Genomic DNA, 23,841 nt, shown 5'->3' on the forward strand with positions numbered 1-23,841 from the left:
CTAGTTTTTTTTGCTTGCAATAGCTCCAAACTTCTTAAGAGGAGAAAGGGATGAGGATTGAATATTTTACCTCTAGGATCTTCATCATTGATCTTCCACTCAATAGTTATGAAAGCTCTCTTTCTTATATTAGGTGGATCCAACATTATATGGAGATACTAAAACTAAACTTTTTACTCATTTCCAAGTAAGTTATCTTTGGCACTTAAATGATTTCATCTTGTGTTCATGTAACTAGTTTTGGAGGGGAGCCTTGGCGTAACTGGTAAAGTTGTTGTCATGTGACCAAGAGGTCATGGGTTCGAGCCGTGGAAACAGGCTCTTGCAGAAATGCAAGGTAAGACTACGTACAATAGACCCTAGTTGTCCGGCCCTTCCCTGGATCCCTCGGATAGTGGGAGGTTAATGTATCGAGTTGTCCTTTTCATTTCATGTAACTAGTTTCTTTCAGTCTAGCTATATACCTCAATTGATAATGGTTAAATGATTTTTTCGTTGTTGTTTATGTTTTCTAGGCCGGACGTAAACATTGCTTCAATACACTATGTCCTGGCTTTGTACAAGTAGACACTGAGATACCTCTTGATGGGGCATTCAACGATATTACACAATCAGGGGATAAGGAAACCATGGGAGGTTCCTATGTACATTGATCGGGTACAATTTATGCTTCTTTTTTGAAGTTTTTTCAATAATTAAGATTAGAATTTGAAAGGTACAAAAAATCTAACATAAATCTCCTTAAAATTAAAAGAATCTTGCCAATGGAAACTGGTGGCTTTACCTTGGAGAAAATTATACACAACTTGGCTTTCGGCGTCATAAGGATTTTCACTGCATTGGCAAACTCTGCTACCAATTTTGAGTGGGGAGGAGTTGCATATAGTCCGCCAGGTACCTGAAACTCCAATGGGCTCTAGTCATTTTCCTATTATAGACTCTAGTTATGATGCTTATTGTAGGGGACTTATAGTTTTAAATGATAAAGGTGTCACATATATTTGTTGATGATCAAAAATTGTACCAGGTAACCATATTGGGGACCTGAAAAGTTCCCGCATTATGTTTTTTACGGGGGAGCTGTTGGTATATAGGAGTGTCAAATGGGCGGGTTGGACTGATTTTTAGCAGGTCAAAATGGGCGGGTATATCTGAGTTCAAATGATGGAGTTAAAGTGAGGTGAGCCTTGACATTGTGAACTCCCGAGCTGTCTAAACAGAGCATTTGCATAACTGGCCCTTTTTAGGTCTTTGTTTAAGTTCTGTCCACGTTACTCCGTTAGTCTAATCGACTAAATTTTTTCTATGAAAAAAAAACGATTCATCCAATTACTTTTAAAACGAAAATTCAATCCACTAGACTACCGGAAATTGTTGAGGAAAAAGGACTAACGGAAACTAAAAAATTAAAGAGTGGCCTCAAAAAAGGTTATGCGGTGAAAATAATCCATACAAAAAAAAAAAGGGTCTACCATACCCAAAAAAGATTTGAAAATAATAAAAGAAAAAAGCTGTGTTTTTTTAATCATAATGCGTATATGTTATCCATATTTTGCTGTGACTCATAACGTTGATCCCAAATCTTAAGTTAGCTACAAGTAATTTTCCATTTGGAGTTTTCATTTTCCTTTTTTAGCTTAATTATAAAGGAAACGAATCGATTTTTTCAGTTTGGAAATTTAGAAACTTATTTTGTAGAAGGATTTCTGTTACTGGAATAGTGGATCTAAGTATAATTTATTCCTCAATTCTTTCTCCATTAAATGTATTCCACTACCACTATAAATCAAAATATTATATTTAAAGTTGACATTTATATGAAGTCATTAATACAGGAAAGAGGACATTGACAATAAAAGGAAATAAAGAATCAGCAAAGAAAACAAATTAGGAAATACTAGAATGTACATTAAGAGGAAGATCTGAATATATATAGTCTAAGTAAGAAAATAACGTTTTAAAAAAAATATATATCCCTTCTTTCCTTCTTCTCTCCTGTCATGTCATATCCCTTACTTAATTTTAATTTGACCAAAATCCAATTATTAAATGTTAATGTAAACAGATTCCACTAAACAAGCTCCTTTCTTTTTATGGTCCAAACATAACATTTGGAAAATCTCATCATTTCTCTATAAACTCATAGAAGAATTCATCACCAAGCTTCGTGCAAGATTTGAAGGTGACTATCTGACACTTCTTTTTTGTTCTTTTTAAATAACCATTTTTCTGGATATTTTCTTCTAACTTTAGAATTTTAGTAGAGTTCATGCGTTTACAGTGTAGTGATAGTATATTATCCTCATTTACTAAAAATGAAAAATATCTGCAAGCATGCGATGAAACGTGATTATATCTTTGTTTTAATTTTGGTTAAAATTAGTTTGCCGTATATACATGTATTCAGCAGTCGCCAATAAAAATAATTTTAATGAATTCAGAGTATGTTGATTCCTCAAAGAAATGTTCTACAAATTTTGCTGCTACTATATTTTCTTCTGAGTTATGATGGAGTTCAAGGAGAAATGAAGTTGTCCAAACTAGAGGAACTAGCTTTGGAGAAGCAACTTAAACTTTTGAACAAACCAGCGGTCAAAACAATTAAGGTATGTATTTTGGGATATTCGTATTAATAATTCTTCATTGTATCATTGTTTTTATGCTAATAACACTTTTGTGATTTAAAAAAATCCATGATGATGTTTAACAATAAAGTTAAATTCTGGTATTTTTTCGCATTTTATGTAGTTGAAAATCGTGAAATTTCTAATTATAATTTTTGACATGTTCACTAATTTGTCGTTACATTTTATCTAGAAAAATTAAGGCACAATAACTCCTTTATGATAAAGTACTAGATAGATGAAGCAGCAACAACAACATACTCGGTATACTTCAACTAGACAGATGAAGCATTGTTTATTATTTACCAACCATTTTATTCTACGACATTTTTATGTGTACTCAAGTTACATTTTGATAGCACGATGTTAAATAGTGTAACCGAGATTAAAGCTTGAGAATATTTTGCTCCAGACTAAATGGGAGGATACATACGATTGTGTGGATTTTTACAAACAACTCGCATTTGATCATCCAGCGTTGAAGAATCACAATTATCATCCCGAGGCATGTATTTACACTTTATTTTTGTGTATTTAACTTTATATGGATGTAATGTTGTTAATAGAGTTTTGAATTGACAGATGAAACCCACTTTATCAACGATAAAGCAAATTCCAAGTGCCCCAACTGTTGATATATCTTCAAGGATATTGTTAGAGAATGGAGGTTGTCCTTCTGGAACCGTTCCCATCAAAAGAGTTACAAAAGATGATCTTATTAGACAAAGACATATGCCACAACCAGAAGATGTAAGATAATGTATTACACCAATTTACTACTTTCTTGATTACTACTTTATTTTTGGAGTCTGGACAAAAGTAATAGATAATGTATAAAAGCAAAGCCCAATTAGGTTGATATAAGATAATGTTACACTAATTTATACACAATATCTTAGGTTAACATTTCCTAAAATTATAAAAAGGGAAAAATATTTCATGTATAAATCTGACAATTTTTTTACTGTTTTGTGCAGACAAATTTTGAGACAACAGGAGGATACAGGGTACATGGATATAAAATTGAATTGGATTTTTTTTCTTTATTTTTTGTGTTATGGATTTATCATTTGACCACTTTTTCTCAAGCTACACTTAGATCTCAAGTTAACTTATGTAATGAGTAAAGGAAATTTTTTATCTTGTATATTCAGCGTGCAATTGTTCATACTCCAAGTGATACAAATAACAAGTTTGTGGGAGCTGCAATGGTAGCTAGTATATGGAATCCTTATGTTGAAGGTCAACAAAGTAGTGCGTGTCGATTGAAGATTCAAAAAGGACCAGATAGTATGCAAGTTGGTTGGCGAGTAAGTTTAAACCCTTATATATTAAAAATTTAACAATTTTCTTACTTGCAATAGTTTCAAATATTTAGAGGACAGATATAGAAGAGGGAAATGGAACGGGAGGATGGGAGGGGGATTGAATTTTATACCTCTGGGATCTCCACCAATGAACTATCACTCAATAGTTATAACAACTCTATTTCTTGTTTTAGGTGGATCCAACATTATATGGGAATAATCATACTAAGTTTTTTATACATTTCCAAGTAAGTTTTCTTGAGTACTTCATTGATTGATTTCTACCCTTGTGTTAATGAAACTAGTATCTTCAACTTAGTTGCTCACCTCAACAGATAATGGTTCATGAATTTTTAAATATTTCTTAGGCTGGAAATACACATTGCTTCAACACACTATGTCCTGGTTTTGTATTAATAAACAGTAACATACATCTTGATTCTGAATTCGAACATATTTCCCGTCGAGGGGACGAGCAACAGTGGGAGCTTTTTATGTACATCAATCGGGTAAGATTATGTATCTTTTTGTCTAAAGTTTTTCAGTAATTGCTTAAATTAGATTTATGTATCTTTTTGTCTAAAGTTTTTCAGTAATTGCTTAAATTAGATTTTTGAATCATTTTTAAAATACTAACATACATTTTTTTCTGAAACCTAAAGGATGTTGTAAATGGAAATTGGTGGCTTTTGGTTGGAGCAAATCAGACAGCAGTTGGTTTTTGGCCTCGAGGGATTTTCACCGCATTAGGAAACGACTTTGCCTCGAATATTGAGTGGGGAGGAGTGACATATACTCCACGAGGTGTACATTATCCTCCAATGGGATCTAGCTACACTTGATGAACATCCAGATCCTACACTTGATGCTTATTGTAGGGGACTTGTAGTTTTAGATAATAAAGGAGAGACAATAAATGCAAATAACACACCTATATTTCTTGATAGTCCAATATTGTACCGGATCATTGATAAACCAAATTGGGGACCTGGACAGTTTCCGCATTATGTATTTTATGGTGGTCCTGAAACAAAGTACCCCCCTTTGTAGGAATCACTCAAGATTGAAACCAAGATATTTCACTGACTTTGTTTAAGTAACCCGCAGCAATGATTCAGTTAGAAATCATTTGGTTGAACAAGAAAAAGTTGCTACATGTAAAGTTGATGTCTATTTAAGACAGAATACATACCAGTTTCTATAGTTTCCACAGGAAACAGATTGAATTTTGTGTCTCAAATCTCAATAACCAAATGTGCCTTCTTACAGATTTTCTCCAAATCCAGTCTCTTTCTCAAAGTAACTTCTTTCGTTTTTGTTTATTCCAGTTCCTACAGCCTTGGTAGCTTTGTCTCTTGCAAGAAAAAGTATACAATAATTTCACTTTTGCTATAGTTATCATGCATTCAACCAACTGTACTCACCAAATTTGGTGGTAGTCCTAGTGAACAATCGTGGCAACACTAATTTCTTTAAGAAAAAAAAGGAGTGATTGTGGATATTTGAGTCTAAAAGAATCTTTAGAACTGATCGGTAATATTATTGGCGTATTTAAAAAATGCATGCATTAAGTGAGTGTAGAGAAATATAAAAGTTCTAAATGGACGAACAATAATAAAGGGATCAAGTTGTTCAATCTTACTCTATTTGGCCTTAGAATGAAGTAAATGGACCATAATAGTTCGTTACTTCCCAGAATGATAAGCAAACTAAATTTACAAAAAATTTAAAGTAGAAGAATGGCACTGTTTGAGCTTTACCTGCTGTAATGTTGACTGCGGAATAGGTTATGCAGTGTTCTAGGTACCGGAAAGTAAACGCTGAGATACCTCTTGATTTGCATTCAGCCATTTTCCTATTTTAGACTCTATTTATGATGCTTATTGTAGGGGAGATATAGTTTTAAATGATAAAGGTGAGATGATAGATGCAAAGAAAAAACATATATTTGTTGATGATCCAAAATTATACCGGGTAATTGATGAACCATATTGGGGACCTGAAAAGTTTCTGCATTATATTTTTTTACGAGGGAGCTGGCGGTATATATTATGTACTAGTAGGTAAATAAGACATATCTTTTTCCTTAGTTCTTTCTATCATTTTCAATTATATTGCAATTGAAAAAATCACCTTCTTCCAACCTCTTAATGAAGTATTTGGAAAGCAACGCAAAGTAATGGAGTATAAAAAGAAGAAAGACAAATAAATGACAAAAGAATCCCAGAAGTACTAACCTATGTTTCTTGGCAAGCATCATAACTAGAGTCTGTTGCTATCCAGCTTACGCGTAGCTTTTGGATTTTCAGAGTGAACATTCCTCAAACACTTGGTAAGCATCTATAATGTTCTTGTTATCCAGTAGAACTTTAACTTCTTTTGATCAAATAGTGAAAGATCGAGGCTGTTGAGCTCAAAAAAATTACTCTTTGAGGAACCATAAATGAAGGTTGTCTATATGTAAACAGTGATTCAGTCCCTCCACAATTAAAAACCACCATTGTGAGTTTGTGACCACTTTCCTATTTTCCAACAAGAAATGTGCAAAATAGAGCATATATAATTATGGAGTAGGTCTCCAGATTCGTCGAGGGTGAGTAGGAAGATGGTATATGCGGAGTTCAAATGATAAATTTAAGAGACAAATTGAAGGAATTTAAATTGAGATGATAGTGTATTTCCAACCATAGGGAGCCTTGCGGCAAAGATGTTTAAGTAGTTTAATAGGCCTACACCAGATTTTTAGACTATTCAAGCCCCGAATGATTATTCCCAACTACTGAGCAGAAAAGCCAATTCTTGTGAGCTTCAAGTTCCGCAGCAACACAAGTTTCACGTTGTCAGTCTAAGGGAGTAAACATCCTTTTACAAGATACTCAAATAACAAATATAGATCAAAATACCCATCCTCCCTAAATTTTATTGAAATGCTACAAGAACAAACAAAAAAAGATAATCCCTCCGTTTCAATTTAGATCTGAGTTATTTTGACTTGGCACGTAGTTTAAGAAAAAAAGAACAATACTTTTAAAACTTGTGGTCTTAAAAGCTTAACTGGTGAAAGTTTTGCGGGGTCATGACATTTTGAAGGAACACGTTAATCTAAACACATTAGATAACGCGTAAATCGTAAAACGAGAACTTACTTGTTCTTCGTGTAGCGGAAGCGAAAACGGATGAACCGTGGCTAGAATTACTGGTTGGCGGTGGTTGTCACGGTGTGTTGGAGAAACCTCTATTCCACAGTCTAACCCTTATCCGAAATTGAGAGAGAAGAGCATAGAAATATACTTCAGAGAGTGTCTTTAATGTACACATTAAGTGTACTTATATAGGGAATATTAGGGTTAAGTAATAACCCTATTGGGCCTTAAAGCGCCCATTATGGGCGGACCCAATTTTCCTACATCTCCCACTCACACATAATGGGAGTGCTCATCTAATATGACAAACATATTCTCATCTCCTCAATCATTCATACAGGGAAGTAGACCGTGCGACCAGCATACTGTGAGAGCTAAGTGTTATATATGTGTTAGGAGTATATAACCTCTCGTCGAGTGCAAACCTGCAAGTAGATCATAAAGTATGCAGTACCCTAGATCATGTAAATCACATTTGATATAGTCTCAAAATCTCATATATCATTATTTCTTGTATTCACAATCATAACTCATAAGTCATAATTGGTGCACCAGTGAATACAAATAAATGAGATTCCATCAATGATCTTCCTCTTCTCACGATTCCCTTAACATTAGTATGACTGCTTTTCTAATTATGTTCCGCTATACCGTATCTGTGTTCATGGTCTTTTGGAAACACACTAAGATAGCTAACATCACACTAAGTCTCAAGTATCTAATCAGAGTCTCTAAGGGTACAAAATCTTGAGCTATTATAAAAGATGTGGGTCTCACACAACAATAAGTTGAGAATGGACTTATGTTAACCCAATTGGTCGACATTAGCACACATGGTATGAAACATGTGCTACAGCATTTTCTCCTTTTTCCCAAGGAGCGTATGTCTTTATCTCATAAAGAATGTTGTACAAATGATATTTAGACACCATAAGTATCTAAATTTGAGTTCTTTGATCTACAATATCATTTTTAACTCGCATCTGGCTCACAAAGTAGACTAGGTGAACGTTTTTCACCCTAATGACCTTATGTCATTGTTTAAGCGACATTCTGATTTTAAGTGAATAGCTCTCAAATTATCCTTATGATAATTTTGCTTAAAATCATGTCTCATCTCCTCACATCACTAAGATAGGAGGCGGTTTCCTGTGTGAGAAGGCCAACCCCATGTCTACTCAACATACTTATAAAAAATGAACAAAGAATGTACATAACATTCAACAATAAAAATATGTATGTATGTAAATCAACTTTATTGATAATCAAAGAACATCAGTTTGAGAACACGGGAAAATAAATAACAAAATAAATTACCTCAGAGTCTATGCAAGCCTTGAGACCTAGTGTATCTCACAAATGCATCTCTAGACAAAGGCTTGGTCAATGGATCTGCTAACATATCTTTTGTAGACACATACTTCACATTCACTATCTTGCGTCTAACCATGTCTCTCGCATAGTTATACTTGATATCTATATGTTTGGTTTTACAATGAAACTTTGGATCCTTGGTGGAGGATATTGCAGCCTCACTGTCACAGTGCACTTCATTATTCAAGTTGCTGGACATGCCAATGTAATAATTCTGAAGTATCTTGTCGATGCTTCTTTGTTTGCAGCAAAGACAACTTCTGGAGGTCTTCAGCTATCCTCGCCACAGAACTCTCAGATACCTATTTTACAAGAGTGCATTGATGCCATCACTGAACACCAAAGGCTTCTGTCCTTAATGAAAGGAGAATGGGCCAAGGGATTGCTGCCACAAAGCGGTGTCCGTGCAGAATATACAGTACAGAGGATCCGAGGTAGTTTGACTCTCGGCTTTGCCTTGCATGTCAGTCACTCTTGGATCTCCGATCCATTACATTTTTGGAGAAGAAATAAGAGATAAAGTATGCTGATTTCTATTATTGTTGCATGACTGATCTGACTCCCAATTTCTTTGCAGAGCTTGCTGAAGGAACCTGTTTGAGGAACTATGATTATTTGGGCAGTATAGAGGGGTATGGAAAAGGAAACAAGAAATGGAGTTCCGAGCTTCCAACAGATTCTCATTTGCTCCTATATTTATTTTGTGCTTTTCTGGAGCACCCAATCCCAAAGTGGATGCTACATGTTGATCCTACAGCTTATGTTGGAGCCCAGTATAGCAAAAACCCCTTATTTTGGGTGTTTTACCTCCTAAAGGAAGGTTCCCTGAAAAGTATGTAGCTGTTTTGTCAGGTGTACCCTCTGTGCTCCATCCAGGAGCTTGCATATTGGCTGTGGGAAAGCAAAGTCCCCCAGTTTTTGCCCTATTCTGGGATAAGAAGCCTCAGTTCTCTCTCCATTATTGCAAAGATGCTTATTGACTGCGTTATGCTTGTTTTATATCGCCTAGTTGCCTCCGCCAACAATTAACATCTTTTGGGCTTCTGACATATCACAAGACCCAAAAGATGAAAATTTTGAAATATGACCTCATTCAGAATGCTGCTGATGAGTTTACTTGCTAAACAACACCAAGAGTAATAGCTGCTGTTGCCACCAGTAGTACTCTGATTAGAAGTGTTGTTGTTAGCTCGATAATAATGATAATAGAAAATGATATGATACCACCTCTCCGAAAAGGTTGATGGATAATACAACAGACAATTGAAAAATTATTGAAAATTTGCGTGCCCTTTAATATGGTAACAGTGTACTATTCAAGTTCATCGAGTCATCCTCTAAGTGCTAGTTCAGTAATTTTGTCTAACTTTTGTACCTTACACTTGTTCTCTCATTGCAGGGAAGAACAGCACTTTGGGATTCTATCTTGCTGCTGTGCTATAAGATAAAGATTGGGTATGGAGGTTTTGTGCAGGGTATGCATCTTTCTTCGTCAGCATTGGGCATTCTCCCAGTTCTTGATCCAGAAAAGGATGACTGCTGAACTTGAATTCACCCCACCTATGCCATAAATTATTTGCAAACTCTCATGGACACTCGGTGTGAAGAACAGCTGCATAAGAATCTTGCTGTAGGTGGATCAGGTTTATCTTGAGATATAGGGTCACTGTAAGCAATTATAGTTGTGTAATTTAGGCTCGCCAAAGAATCAGAGATTTTTGGTAGACCTGAGGTTCCATCCTCTATTTTCACTGCAGGATTTTATGCACTTCAGCAGTTAGAGAATAACTCCATCAGCTCCCACTAGTAATACTATTATTGGATAAAAAGCTTGATAGTATATGTATTTATGGCTTGATCTGTAATAGCATAGATTTCTTGTATGTCGCCCAAGTCAAATAGGACCGTTGCCGCTTATGGACGTCCAAGGTTTGCCAACCGTCGACAGGGATCTATCTCCTCCTCTGGAGGTTCAGTTAGGGAAACCCTTATTGTATCACCCAGACCATCCTGCATCAATAGAAAGTTTTCTTCTTTAGAAAGTCTAGCAATACATTTATGATGATAAAGCCACACAAATGAGGAACATGTATGAGAATAGACTACCTTATCATAGGAATTTGCTCGCATAAACACAATATAGTTTTTAAAATTCCAAATGTGATAAATCACAGGTATTTTCTGTCACTTGAGAACCCGCTCTGATTGAGCAGATTATAGCTTTTAGCTTAATTACGTCTTCTGATTATCATAATTTAATAAATATATTCTTGCTTTGTTTCATTTTCCGACAGTAAATACTAAATACTCTATTGCTTGAATGAATGAATATGTATCAGCGAGTACAACATATCTGGTATATCTAGAGAACTCGTATAAATGAAGCTGGACGCAAAAGGAATAAAGATGTTACTTTCAACAAGATGCACAGCTTTTACTGTTGTTCATCCGGAAGTCTAAAAGTGTACCTGAAGAAGCGTGCCAATACCGATTGCAGACTTCATCCTTCCGTCCTCACCTTCACCAGCTTCAGTAACTCCCAAGTGTAAAGGATAATCCCATCCTTGAACATATATCTCAGCTACAAGAAGGCGATACGCCTGGACCATAACTACTGGATTGCTAGCTTTCATTGAGAAGACGAAATTGTGGAAGTCCAACTTTCGACAAATTCTTGTAAACTCAAATGCTGATTCAACCTGTTACCACATTTAGATGATACAAAGTAATTAAAGAATACAACAACAACGACTAGAATAGAGTATTCTAGATAAGTAATTCAGTTACTGCTCACCATTCCCCTAGGTGAGTCCCCATAATAGCTCATAATTCGATCTGAAAGGCTCCCGTGGTTAGTTCCAATACGTATTGCACGTCCGTACTTTTTTCATTTTTCCGCCAATGGTGTAAAAACCTAAACCATTTCAAATCAAAAATGGATTGAACTCTGCAAAGAGGTAGATTGTCCAAGAATATGCTCCGTAATAAAAGGGAAAATTTCTTGCTAAATGCGAATAATGAGCAGGCACAGTTTCCAATATAGGATGACTATAGACCCAGCATCAGCTTGAGAAGCAATTCTTGTTTAACATTGTCCGTCTTAGCATAACAACAATAACAACAACATACCCAGTATTATCTCACACCCGTCTTAGCATATTGCACGCATTTTTATTTTTTGACAAGCAGTGAATGAAAAGGATCTTATAATTAAATCAATATGATCCATACCTTATAGGACAAAAGAAAGGTGAAAATCAACTGAAAATAACTACTCCCTCCGTTTCATTTTATGTGTCTTAGTTTGACTAGGCACGGAGTATAAGAAAAGTACGGAAGACTTTTGAATCATGTGGTCTTAAATTAAAGATGTGTGTAATGTACCCAGGTGCCCTTGAATCTTGTGGTCTTAAATATGCCATGTGGAATGTTGGAGTTAAACAATTACTAAATATAGAAAGAGGCATTCTTTTTGAAATAGACTAAAAAGAGCAGAGGAAGTACTGAATAAATTAAAGACATGCTAACTTGCAGGACGAGCACCTCATACCATGTTACTGACTTCTAAATTCCATCGATAGAAAGGTTAATAATTATCTTTACATGTATTAGAAATCAAAAACTATAGTTCTTATACTAGTGTGGCATATTCTAACCTCCTCAATGTGCTCAAGTTCTTTCTGGTAGTCTTCTTCTGTGTACTCTAATTGCTCAAACTGGGCTCGCCTGTCAGCTGAAAGAAATTAACCGATTAGATCATAGCTGTTCTCCTGGCTCTGCCAAAAAAGATCATCACGTTGACAGAGAAGAAATACTAAAGTTTCCAGGATTGACACGTATTTTTTCAAAGCACTCAGCAACTCGAAGTGCAATAGGAGGAGCAAAATGAATGTCAGCCACCAGAGGGATGTTGTAACTGCATATATGCAGAACACAGACGATAAGATAATACTCATGTCATTGAGTCCAGTGTCCGGTACCCACATTGGAGCTCGATTATATCCGGATTTTTGCCGCTTAAGGCCCCATTCAGGGGGAGCATTCCCTATTAAGTATTTCTCCATATCCAGAGCTCGAACCCGAGACCTCTGGTTGAGAGAAGAGCAGTCTCGTCCATTGCACATCCTTGGGTGGTTCAACAATTTTTTCTGATTTGTGTCTATCTTTTCTTTCTCTTTTTCTTTCTTTTTATTCTTTCTCTCCATTACACCAAATTCAGCAACTCATACTACGAGATGTGACACTATACTTGTTGATATATGAAAAGGAAAGATAATATACATTGAGGTGCATCTAAAACGTTTGCCATTATTTGTAGACACTATGAATCTCAAAAGTCAAGAAGTTCCAAATATGATGTTTTCGTGGATTAGATGATTCATTACATTAAGCTACCAAATAGAAAACAATACACACACTTTAGATCCTATTTAGTAACTGATTACAACTTCCATAACAAAGATAAAATCAAATAAATATACACGCGAACAAATGCGTGCTTCTCAGTGTATCTCAAATGATTTGCACTTCAAATAGAAGCAAGAAAGTTTTCTAAAGACAGCAACGGGAGCACAATCGCGTCATGTTTTTAGGAGGCATGCTTAAAACTCAGGCACAAGTCCTATCCTGGTGAACAGCTTCAACTTGACAATAGCTTCCTAATCTCCAGTTCCATCTTCCAGTAAGGAATGTCTTTCAAGGATAGCAACAGTCTCTTCCTTGGCACTGTCATAAGATTAGTAATTCATCAAATTACGCACAACAGTTTTATGACTTTCTCATCCCAATGGTCAAATACCAAGAAAAGTTTCAACAATACAGTCGTAGTTGTACACAACAACAACAACAACCCAGTGTAATCGCACAAGTGGGGTCTGGGGAGGATAGAATGTACGCTGTCTTACCCCTACCCTGGAAGGGTAGAGAGATCAGTCGTAGTTGTACACACAGAATATATACATGATCAAGTCATGGACATTATTTAAACCATTACCCCAGATAGAAATCTAGAAGGCAAAAAAAAAAAAAATCCAATAGCTAATATTCCATGTGAAGACTCTGTGCTAAAAAAGGATAAAATATTATTTTGTCCCTCAAACAAGAAATGATTTGCAAATAGAATAAAAAGGGGCGAAGTCATAGCTACAATCAACAAAACAAGAACTAGAAAGCATTAAAAAAGGGAGGCATGAGAAATATTGTATTTCTTAATCTTATTGTATTTATTTGGGAAAGGGAATTGACTATGACTAATTTAGCAAACAATATGAAAATTATCATGCACCTTCTTACTCATCAAGTATTTTCCGGTAAATTTCATTAATTTAAAAGTCAACTCCTTTGAAGCCTTCTCAGAAGGTTATGATCAGTTCAACTCGACAATATTTCCCATCCTAGATAATGGAAGCTTACCTCCCAGGTCTTAGAATCTTGTACTTTCCCAACTTGGTAAGATCCACCACTGTTGATCCTGCTCGCCCAGCCGGAAGAATTCCGCCATCATAGACATATGCACAATGCTCCCAAAGGTTCTCAAAATCTTTGATGTTTATGCTACTGGGTTGTCCACTGAGGTTAGCGCTAGTAAGTGCAAGGGCACTTCTAGAACCACGGGCGATTACCCTGATGAAGTTATAGTCAGGCACTCGGACGCCTATGCTCTCTAATCCAGGGTTTAATGACTTCTCAAGGATACTTGACTCACCTGCAAAATATCTGAATTCAGCCTCTAGTACAGAAGATTTATAAGAGAAAGATAAAAGCTTCTAAAACTACTGAACACGGGCCAGTATTTGCCCAGGTGAGTGACTCTTCTTGGTCCTTCTTCAAGTGTCTTACTTGAAAAGTTACATACATTTACTATGTAACAATAAAGTCCTAACTTGAGATATTTAACCTTAAGTCCTAAACAGAGCTTGAATAACGATACCCATCCCTGCCACATTTGTTGGACATAACATACAATAAGCTACTAACCTCGCCTTAAGACCACAGTTACAGGTCCTGGAAGCAGGCAGTCAAGCAAGCCATGAGGCAGATGATCTGTCATAGCGTAACGTTGTATATCATGAATATCGCCAACACAAATCGCCAGAGGACTTGTATGCTTACGTCCTTTGATCTCATAAATACGATTCACTGCCTCAGCAGAACTACATCAATGCACCATATAAAATTAAACCAGACTTCCCATAAATATGACTTAGAGAAATAAACAACAAATTAAATTGTCTCCTTGATTGCTAGATCAAATGAATAAACAGTGAACGACAAGAATGTTTCTTTTTTCTGAAAGTTAAATTAATCTAGAGCCCCAATAAATTTTTCAATGAAAAGTATATTATCTTATGTTTTCTAACAACCTAGGTTCAAAAGATTCCTTTCTAGTTCACAGAACTAATCAGCACTTGCAAGTTTTGAGCATATCAAGTTTTGGCAGTAATCTTAATTCAATTTTCGTACCAGTCTCTGCTGCTAGCTCATTCAAAGGCAACTTAGCGACACCCATTCGCTGGTCTTGCCCAATGTCATTATGAAGACCTCCAAGATGAGAGATTGGGTCTCTTTGTATTCTGCAATTAACTCAAACTTCTGATTCTAAACAGGATTTAGGTTCTTCTCAATGATTTTGCTTAACCTTGAAAAGTGGATGAATGTATACAACCACAAATAGATCAGATTTTCCTAACATTTCATGGTTCTTTAAGCCATTAGCCTTTACTACAGTTACTATGTGCTTCCCTGTGGTTTAAGCTACAAATTGCTATTATCGATAGACATGCCGTCAATCGGAACAACAATTTTGGCCGGGCCATTTTAGCAATATCTATCACTAGTGTATTTACAGTGTCATCAATCATATCTGAAAGTCCAAAAAGAGCTCTTAAACTTCCACCAACAGCCCTCAAAATATTATCAATTCTATTGTTTGGCTTAGAAATAAGCTATAATAACAGCAGAGAAGCAAGGAATTTCCCAGCTAGTTGAAACATGACAACAAAATTATTGAAGTTGAAGACTTTAGAAAATGGGTACAGAAGCAACCATTGCAGCTTCAATACCTAAGACAATATTCAGATCACCACCCAATCAGAGGTCAATGTCCTTTTTTTGGGATAACAGGAGGTGTCCCAGCTTGGCGCACTTCGACTATCCAGCCAGATACCTATTACCTATCACTAGCGTAGATACCAGCAGAGGCGGATCCGAGATTTAAGTCTATAGGTTCAATCTCTAAACTTTTTAGCATTGAACCCATTATATTTTTAAAGTTATGGGTTCATATCTACTATTTGTTGCAATATTAATGAATATTTACACATAAATTATACTCCGCATCAAGAGTACTGAATTCAGATGAACCCGGTACCATAAGGCTAGATACGCCCCTGGATACCAGGTAACTCTGTCTACCAAAGTTTAGGCAGATAGAAAAAAACACCTAGTTTTTGTTATCTCCGCTAAGATTTGAACGTTAGTCTCTAAGGTTTGCACCCACTTCATTGACCACTAGGCTGTGGGGTATCCTATCCGGGGTCAATATCCATGGTGCTTTGACCTTGTATAAGGCTGTGAACACGAATACTTTCTATTTAGGTGCCAAAGTTCCCAATGATAATTTGCTGAACTTCAATGAAGTAATTCCAGGAGGTCAATAAGTTTCTAAAAGAGGTTCAACAGATTCTCTTATAATAGCCTCTCTTGCTTCGGCAATAAATGGCCACAATTTGCTCGATTGTTTGTTCAACCCTTTGACCTGTTCATAAACTAGGAATAACATACATTCAAGAAAGTTACCGCCGCACATTTTCTTTAGATCGTCCCTGTTGAGGGAGCCCATTAGTTTTACATCAGCTGCCTTGCTGATTCGCTTGTTGCTCCTGTACCTCAAATGTCGTCAAGCTGTCATTAAACTGATTCCGAAGATTATCCCCATCAGAACTCAGAAATCAACCCCATTCTATTTCAACCCAATTCCCTCTTTATACCCAAAATAATAACTGCGTATATGATAAATACTGAAACAACTTGCTTCTCAAACACAGAATTATTGCTGCTTCCTTTTCTTTACTATTTTCAGGAGCGGCCTCCACAAAGCTTTGAGGCTAAAGAAGAAAAGGTATCTTACTTATTTCATTGTACAACGAAATTAACGAGGGTTGGACGGTTATGCATTACTAACTACCCCGCTCCTGAGAGTGGTCTTTCTGTTTGTTTATTCCAACAAAAATGTTTGAAACTTCCTGTTAAGTCAATATGTTATTGCAATACTCTAGGAAGGCTGGGTTTCTTAAGGTCTAATCTATTAGGAGTACTTCTTTCTTTGAGTTAGATTTTATCATTTCCAGGGAGATGAGTGGAAGGAGATACAGAATATGAGAAAGTAGCTTTCTTCACATAGTGTGGAACAGGGAATACAAACCTTATAGCACAACTGCAGATCAATAGCAATCAGCAGGAATGGAGAGTGACTACAGATATCATTCCTTTATCACTATCTAGTTCCCACTTCAAGCACACAGTGTCCTTTTCACAAGCCAAATTCCCCAAGTACCTAAACAAAGGACACTGATTCCAGTCCAAAAAGAATAATTCCTCATTAAGTTGACATCCTATACTCAATTCGCTTACCATGTGTTGTGACAGTTTAACTACCACTGTGAAGAAACCTCCAAAAGGTTTTCCCCGAAGCTTCACCTCATTTTTGGGTAGTAATAAATATGTTAACCCAACAACAACAACAACAACTACCCAATAAAATCCCACAAAGTGGGGTCTGGGGAGGATAATGTGTACGCAGGCCTTACCCCTACCCCGATAGGGCAGAGAGGCTGTTTCCGATAGACCCTCGGCTTAACCCAACAAAGCCAAATCCCAAATAAGATAGTCTTCGCGTAACTGGTAAAGTTGTTGCCATGTGATTACGAGGTCACGGGTTCGAGCCCTGGAAACAGCCTCTTGCAGAAATGTAGGGTAAGGCTGCGCATAATAGACCCTTGTGGTCCGGCCCTTCCGCGGACCCCGCACATAGCGGAAGCTTAGTGCACCGGGCTGCCCTTTTTTTAGTATACCAAAACATCATGTTTGCCTATTTCAAAATCTTTCCTGTAAGCTTCTCAACTAATTTCTATTTGCTAGTGTCTAAAAAAGTCAAAGCTTTTACTCCACTAAAATGTCAGAATATAGAACTACATTGAATCGAAAGGCAAAAATATCAACAAGAAAGTTTAGAATAAATTGCAACAGAATTTTGGTGTTTTACTGTCCAAGCGTAGTTATTAATTCAAGCCTACCCTTTCCACTCCAATCTATTTCCTTTATCCAATACATAATAAACCAAAACCCAAGAGTACTAACAGTGTATTAGTACAAAGTATACTCAAAATATTACATAACTATATATTTCTATAACAGTTCATTTTTCTAGTGTCTGTGTGTTTAACTTGTCATCAAAGAGGAAAGAGCAAATTAGAGGCATACCAAGCATCACAAGCAAAACCATATAATGTATCAGTGGGCACAGCTATAACTTTTCCAGCTTTGATAGCTTCAATTGCTTCTTTGGCATAATCTTCTGTAGCAGGACTCACAGAAACTACCTTAGTATCCACATTGCCATCACTTTTCTCCAAACTCCAAGCCATTTTCTTCACACTAAAACCCCTCCTACTTCTTGTCCACAAGTTCAAAAATCCAATCTTTTCCACCCCTTCAGCTAAAAAAAAACAAAAGGTTTAATCTTTGTTATGTCTAAGCAAAACTGGAAACAGAATTTATAATTATAAGAAGAAAAGGGAAGAAGACTAACGATGAGTGTTAATATCAAAGAGCACCTCGAGAAGGGTGAAATAGAGAGGTGAAGTAAGGGAGAGTTTGGGCTATTTTTGTGGGTGCGGTGGCGTTCATCAGTCTTCTCTCCCCTGCAACTTTGCTCTCTTTGTGTTCTCTGCAGCGTTTTATCTCAAGAAAATATATGCCCTATTTGGTTGGAGGCCTAAAATTCAGCCGCCAATTGAGTTAAAGGCTACCGGGTACTCTTTTTTTGTTTTTGTTTTTGTTTTTGTGAGTACTCTATTTATTTCCTTTTTATACCTTTCACTGTTATAATAAAACTCAAGCAATTAAACTCTTTAACCAAAACTCCAAAACACTATCCACATAAAACTGTAGTAGAAAAAAAAAAACAAGATTTGAATTGCCCAATTCAAACAAACTCAGCTGAATACAAACTAAAAACACTAATTAGGAATATGGCCACCTAATTAATTTACAAATGATTGAATTTTTTTTCAAGAATAGTAATATTACAGATTACTTACCAAGTCAGAGTTAAGAATCAAGAAGAATCAAGAAGCCAAAGAATTGGTGGTAGGTGGAAATTGAGAAGGACTTATAATGAAATGGGTTTCAGAAAAAATGGGAGAAAAGATTGAAACATATATAAATGTACTAGTAGTTCAGAAGATTAGGCAACAGCTAGTGAATTGTGAATAAAGACAAGAAACATTTGTCCAGCATCTTTTGTACTGCTATTTTATTTGTGGCCATAGGGATATACACTTAAATGAAAATTTAGTGGCCATATTAAATTAAATTACTTAAAATTTGCAAATAGTCGTAATGGACCGGTAATTGTCTTTATAATTGTCCCCCTCTGTTTAGCTTACTGGTGAATTTATTTGTGCGGTGATCAATAAATTTACAAACAACTCTTTTTTTTAATATGCAAATCTTATCGAAAAGAAGTCTCTAACCATACAAAAAGAAAATAATAAAAACAAAGCAATTCGTTATCAAACAGCAACACTAATCAATTTGCTTCTTGAAGTCGACAACACCAATTATCAACCTTCACCCGAGTGCTTATTTCTTTTCACACTGATAGAGTTTCGCATTCTACTAAGGAAAAAAATTCAAAAATACTTACATTGATCAATTAATACAAAACATACTAAAGATACGAATACTTATTGACATGAATACATAACAATTCTATATTTTAACAAATACTCAATTATAGAGGAAGTGGAGAATAACCAAATAATAAGGCAGAAATCTACCAAAGTACTTAAAAAAAAGAACATGAGCGGTTACAGCTTGTTTGGATGGTTGTTACATATCGTTTCATAATGTATCGTATTGTATTGTATTGTACTGTATCGTTTGATGTATACAATGTTTGGATGGATTGTGTTGTTTTGTCGTCGTTTCATGGTATCATGCACCAGTAATATGATGAATAAACTTGCAATATTATAAAGAAAAATTATGAGATGGTATATAAAAAGGTAGGGTAAATGATAAAATAAAATTATTTAATAATAATGAAGGGTGAGATTGAGAGAAAAACACAAGGAAACGATGCGACCACACCAAATCGGTCGTTACATAAAGTGACACATTTCATCGTTACGTAACGACAGATTTAACGATACGATACAATAAAATTTAAGTAACAATCAAAACAAACATTGTATTTAAAGTAACAATACGATACGATACAACTGGTAACAACCATCCAAACAAGCTGTTAGTAAACATGTTCAAAACCTCAAATAAGTATTTTAATTTTATGGAAGTTTTATGGACGAAAAATTATAGTACCGTATAATTTTATAAAATAAAAAAGGTTTTCTAAATTTTGGAAAAATAGATAGATAGAGTTTTCGACCTAAAACTATATACATATAGGATTATTAAATGTGTATACAGGAAGTTACTAAATATTGTAGGGTTAAAGACTAACTCCATAGAATAATTCTTTTTTTCTAATGTCACTGTTTTGTCATATTGAGACATCTTTCTCCTTCACATTTTTTATATCTAATTTCTTACTATCGTTAGACACACTCCCAATCTGGTATGAAATATTTGTCATGAGTATTACATGCACAAATTCACCTTCCTTTGTCTTAACTTAAACATAATTACGTGAAAGCAAAAACGATGAAACTGGTTGCGTGATCGGCCAGAGAAGTTAATAAGTTGTTGAAAAAAGAATAGAAAGACAAAAGTACCATAATTAGATCATAACTTCTTATAATTGATTAACCGTTATACAAAAGTTTTTTTTTTTGATACTTTATTACATATTTATTGAATATCATATATAGCTAGTAAATACAAAATTACTTCATAGTGACCAAAAGTCGTTTTCCTTTTTGGAAGGAATTAATACATAGCAAGCACTCATTCTTTTGCACACAAAATTTTGATTTATTGCATGATTCAGTGCACAATTGAAAATTGAATTTAAGAATAAAAAAGGACGGGAGAATGAAACGTGAGATTGAGCACAAAGAGTCATTAAAAAGACCTAAACACGTAAATGGGAGGGGGAAAAAAGTAAAAGGAGATAGAAGATGAATACATTTTCATAACATATATGTACTCTCAATAAGGATTTCTAGGCTTGAAGTTAAAGATAAGAATAAATTACATGAATCTTTTCTATATTTTTTATTTTTATTTTTTAGTTGCTTTTACCTTCTTTTTTTTTCTTCCTTGCCTGCCCATTCATTTTACACTATTTTGGTGAATAACAAAAAAAATATTTATTAACTATTTCTTTCTTCTATTCTCACGTTTCAACATCTTCTTTATAACCAGCTACTCCTCCACTCTAAAGCTGCTCTCTTCCATCCTCAATCATTAAAAGTATGAAAAAATCTCATAAAATCTTAAAAAACAACATATATTATTGGCTTCATAAAATAGTCATATACAACATGAAATTAAAAACAAAGGGAGGTCAAACTTGTAGTAGAGAAAAAAAATGATAATAAGAATCAATTGCAAAGAAAATAAAAGTATTATTACAAATTTACAATCAATAATATTCTTTTCTCCGCCTTTTCTTTTTTTCTTTTTTAGTATGAAGATGTATGGCATAACTTAAAAAGTTAATGAAAAAAAACTTACTAGACATTATAAAAGGTTTTGACTCTCTTTTCGAGAATACTATTCATTAAATTAACAATATTGATGTTGAAAAACGTTGAAGGACCTTATAAGTATAGGCTGTGAATCTTTAGCATTCATTGTTGTTCCTCATAAATATCGAATATGAAATTATCGAAGTTAAGTAACGACCATTTTTTAACACAATCGTTGTTAAGCATTAAATTTATAAAATGTGGAATAGTGTATATAGTGAATTGTGTACTACGTCCCAAAAGTCACATTTCTTTGAGAAAAGAACATGAAATAAATTAATTTAAAAGCCTTAAGATAGTTCATAAAAGAAATACCATAGACTCATATAGGAAAAAGAAATGATTCTATATACCCCCATTCAAATCCTTTGTTGCGTAGTCTTACCCTGTTAATAAAAATAAATACTGACCGATAGGTTCAACTTATTCATTTGATATCTTCTTCAATTAAAAATTGATACGTACTCTCCGATCATTTAGTCATGAAAGGGAAGTACATGGACTTCTATAAATTCAATTTTGTGAGCTAGCCCTATCCTTCTCAATTGTTGGAAGACCGATCTCGTAGCTAATTTTCTCGTTAATATCCATGGCAAGGATATGAAGCCAATTCATAGAAATTTATACATACAATATACAGTCTTTTCAGTTTCCCATTATCATCATACATAATACACAATAAATTTATTGATGTTTAAGCTAATTTAATTGTGAAAGATGTGGACGAAACGTTAGAAGCTCACAATAATGTTATTCACAATTGATACGTTATAAATTAATAATAGCACTCTCTTTATATCCATAAGTGAAATCTCCTCATAACCTGAAACCTAATCTCTTTTTCTTATTTCACTTTTGTCATTTTTTATTTTATTATTAAATAAATAAATAAGTAAGAGGGAAAGAGTCCAAAAATAGGAGATAAAAGATAAATATGAATGGAGGCCATAGAGAGGTGTCACGTCACCTTATCTATGCCTAGCTTTATATTATATATAGATTGGAGTAATATATAGATATAGACATATAGATATTAGTTTTTCTCCACCAAAAAAGTTTGATTCTGGATTTGTAAAAGTTAAGCAATCCATATAATACAAATTATTTTTCATAGACTTTTGACCATATATTAGTGAAAAAATTAATAATACCAAGTACTACCTGTTAGTTGAAAATGAGGCGGAAAACAACAATTGAGGTTTGAAACATTTAATAGTTACGAATCAAAATTGTTACTTTTCTGCTATTGATATAATAATTTTCCTATACCGAAAAAAATAAAATGAAATGCTCCTTCCTCATTCCAAGTCAAACTAGATATAAACAAAGAGAATGTAAGATATTAATGTAAAAAATAAATAGTTTGAGATATTGTGATTATTCAAAATGATTTAATAAGTAATACAGTATAATAATTTTTCATTAGCGTTTTCCTCTTTTAAGACGTAAAATAAAGGAGCAATTGTGCATTTTAATTTTAACAGCAATTAGACGTTGTAGAACGTCAGTCTAATGTGAACCTATCAAAAGAATTTCAAAATATTGCTGAATTTGATCACATGGTCTATTCATTTTATTTTTATTTATTTTTCCGGTAGGCACGACTAATAAAAGGAAGTTGTGGACGGAAATTTAGTTGGTCAAAAGTACAAGGACTGAGATGCAAAATTAGAGGGAATCATTCCGCTATATTCCTCAGCTTAGCAAGAAATAACTAACTGTCGTTTCGACCTCTTAGACAAAAAAGACCGCAGTGTGGAAAAAGTAAAAGGACACAGGACCGTCGCCACGTGTTGTCTTTTTATTGGGTAAATTGTTCGACAAGTGAAACAATACGAACACCTTTTAGATGTGAAAGAAAGTACAATAATAAAAAATTTCTTCATATAACAGACTTTTTGTTAAACAAGACTCATTTCAGCTCATCTTAGTTTTACTAGCAAAAGTATTAGGAATACTTAGTTTGATTTCGTGCCCAAGGTCTATCGAAAAAAATCTCTCTACCTTTATAACTTATAAATTACAAGGTAGGAATAAAATTTACTTACACATTATGCTTCACAAATCCTACTTATAGAAATATGCTGGATTTTCTGTTATTGTTCAATCGTACTAAGCCTGAATAACTTAACATGATCTAATATTGTTCGTTTTATTTGCACTGATTTTTCCTAAAGACACGCAACCACTTGGCATTCCAATTACTTCATCCATAAACCTTTTTTAAAATTTCAAAATAAAGGAGAAGCTTCCATTCTAGAAGCTACCGCTTCCCGCCTCCCTCGCGATGAGTTCAGTGGACCGATGTTTGGCTAACCCTCTTCTTCTCATTCGTGTTGGGTTCATCCAGAAGTACAGTACAGAGAAATAGAACCACTGGAGAGTCGTCTGCAGTTCATACTTGGACAAAGACGACTGACTTTGGAAGCGAAACAAAAACCTATTTCCGCTATTTCAG

The 23,841-nt window shown here is 34.8% G+C and overlaps 2 protein-coding genes, 1 long non-coding RNA gene and 2 pseudogenes across 9 annotated transcripts; 1 reads left to right on the plus strand and 4 right to left on the minus strand.

Annotated features, from left to right (window-relative positions):
• Positions 1–26: 26 nt before the first annotated feature.
• Positions 27–6,855, minus strand: LOC107804117 (uncharacterized). Of its 3 annotated transcripts, XR_012702320.1 has the most exons (4): positions 6,169–6,855; positions 5,124–5,285; positions 4,863–4,955; positions 27–898 (listed from the first exon to the last, which is right to left on the minus strand). It is a non-coding gene; the product is annotated as an uncharacterized LOC107804117 (long non-coding RNA). The 3 variants fall into 3 exon arrangements; XR_012702314.1 differs by lacking the exon at positions 4,863–4,955 and having other exon boundaries at positions 32–898; positions 6,169–6,850; XR_001652183.2 differs by lacking the exon at positions 27–898 and having other exon boundaries at positions 4,862–4,955; positions 6,169–6,852.
• A 1,714-nt stretch (positions 6,856–8,569) lies between these two features.
• LOC107804114 (uncharacterized) lies at positions 8,570–9,999 on the plus strand (annotated as a pseudogene).
• Positions 10,000–10,064: 65 nt separating this feature from the next.
• Positions 10,065–12,705, minus strand: LOC107804113 (4-hydroxy-3-methylbut-2-en-1-yl diphosphate synthase (ferredoxin), chloroplastic-like). Its single transcript, XM_075237229.1, has 5 exons — positions 12,264–12,705; positions 12,105–12,181; positions 11,243–11,362; positions 10,917–11,147; positions 10,065–10,458 (listed from the first exon to the last, which is right to left on the minus strand). The coding sequence occupies exons 3-5, from the start codon at positions 11,273–11,275 to the stop codon at positions 10,363–10,365; spliced, it is 360 nt and encodes a 119-aa protein (XP_075093330.1). The 5' UTR covers positions 11,276–11,362; positions 12,105–12,181; positions 12,264–12,705; the 3' UTR covers positions 10,065–10,362.
• An 88-nt stretch (positions 12,706–12,793) lies between these two features.
• LOC107795286 (uncharacterized) lies at positions 12,794–18,916 on the minus strand. 5 transcript variants are annotated; one of them, XM_075237072.1, is made up of 6 exons: positions 18,768–18,911; positions 18,282–18,442; positions 17,929–18,163; positions 14,425–14,600; positions 13,861–14,152; positions 12,794–13,173 (listed from the first exon to the last, which is right to left on the minus strand). In XM_075237072.1, the coding sequence occupies exons 2-6, from the start codon at positions 18,352–18,354 to the stop codon at positions 13,107–13,109; spliced, it is 843 nt and encodes a 280-aa protein (XP_075093173.1). In that variant the 5' UTR covers positions 18,355–18,442; positions 18,768–18,911; the 3' UTR covers positions 12,794–13,106. The 5 variants fall into 5 exon arrangements, with proteins under 5 accessions (XP_075093173.1, XP_075093244.1, XP_075093268.1 ...); XM_075237143.1 differs by having other exon boundaries at positions 18,257–18,442; positions 18,768–18,853; XM_075237167.1 differs by lacking the exon at positions 18,282–18,442 and having other exon boundaries at positions 18,768–18,916.
• LOC142173283 (calcium-dependent lipid-binding protein-like) lies at positions 14,849–15,537 on the minus strand (annotated as a pseudogene).
• Positions 18,917–23,841: the final 4,925 nt, after the last annotated feature.

This window comes from Nicotiana tabacum, chromosome 1 (genome assembly GCF_000715075.1).
Source record: "Nicotiana tabacum cultivar K326 chromosome 1, ASM71507v2, whole genome shotgun sequence".
Taxonomy (NCBI): domain Eukaryota; kingdom Viridiplantae; phylum Streptophyta; class Magnoliopsida; order Solanales; family Solanaceae; genus Nicotiana; species Nicotiana tabacum.

Excerpts from the sequence above, each read along its gene's own strand:
- LOC107804113 (XM_075237229.1), bottom strand. The coding sequence starts at position 11,275 with ATGAGCTATTATGGGGACTCACCTAGGGGAATG. Across the intron at positions 11,148-11,242 it reads GGGACTCACCTAGGGGAATG|GTTGAATCAGCATTTGAGTT; the intron begins GTGAGCAGTAAC and ends ATGTGGTAACAG. Across the intron at positions 10,459-10,916 it reads GTATTGGCACGCTTCTTCAG|GATGGTCTGGGTGATACAAT; the intron begins GTACACTTTTAG and ends CTATTGATGCAG.
- LOC107795286 (XM_075237072.1), bottom strand. The coding sequence starts at position 18,354 with ATGAACGCCACCGCACCCACAAAAATAGCCCAAACTCTCCCTTACTTC. Across the intron at positions 14,601-17,928 it reads GGTTTTGCTTGTGATGCTTG|TTCTGCTGAGGCAGTGAATC; the intron begins GTATGCCTCTAA and ends GCATTGATGTAG. Across the intron at positions 13,174-13,860 it reads AAGATTCTAAGACCTGGGAG|TGCCAAGGAAGAGACTGTTG; the intron begins GTAAGCTTCCAT and ends ATCTTATGACAG.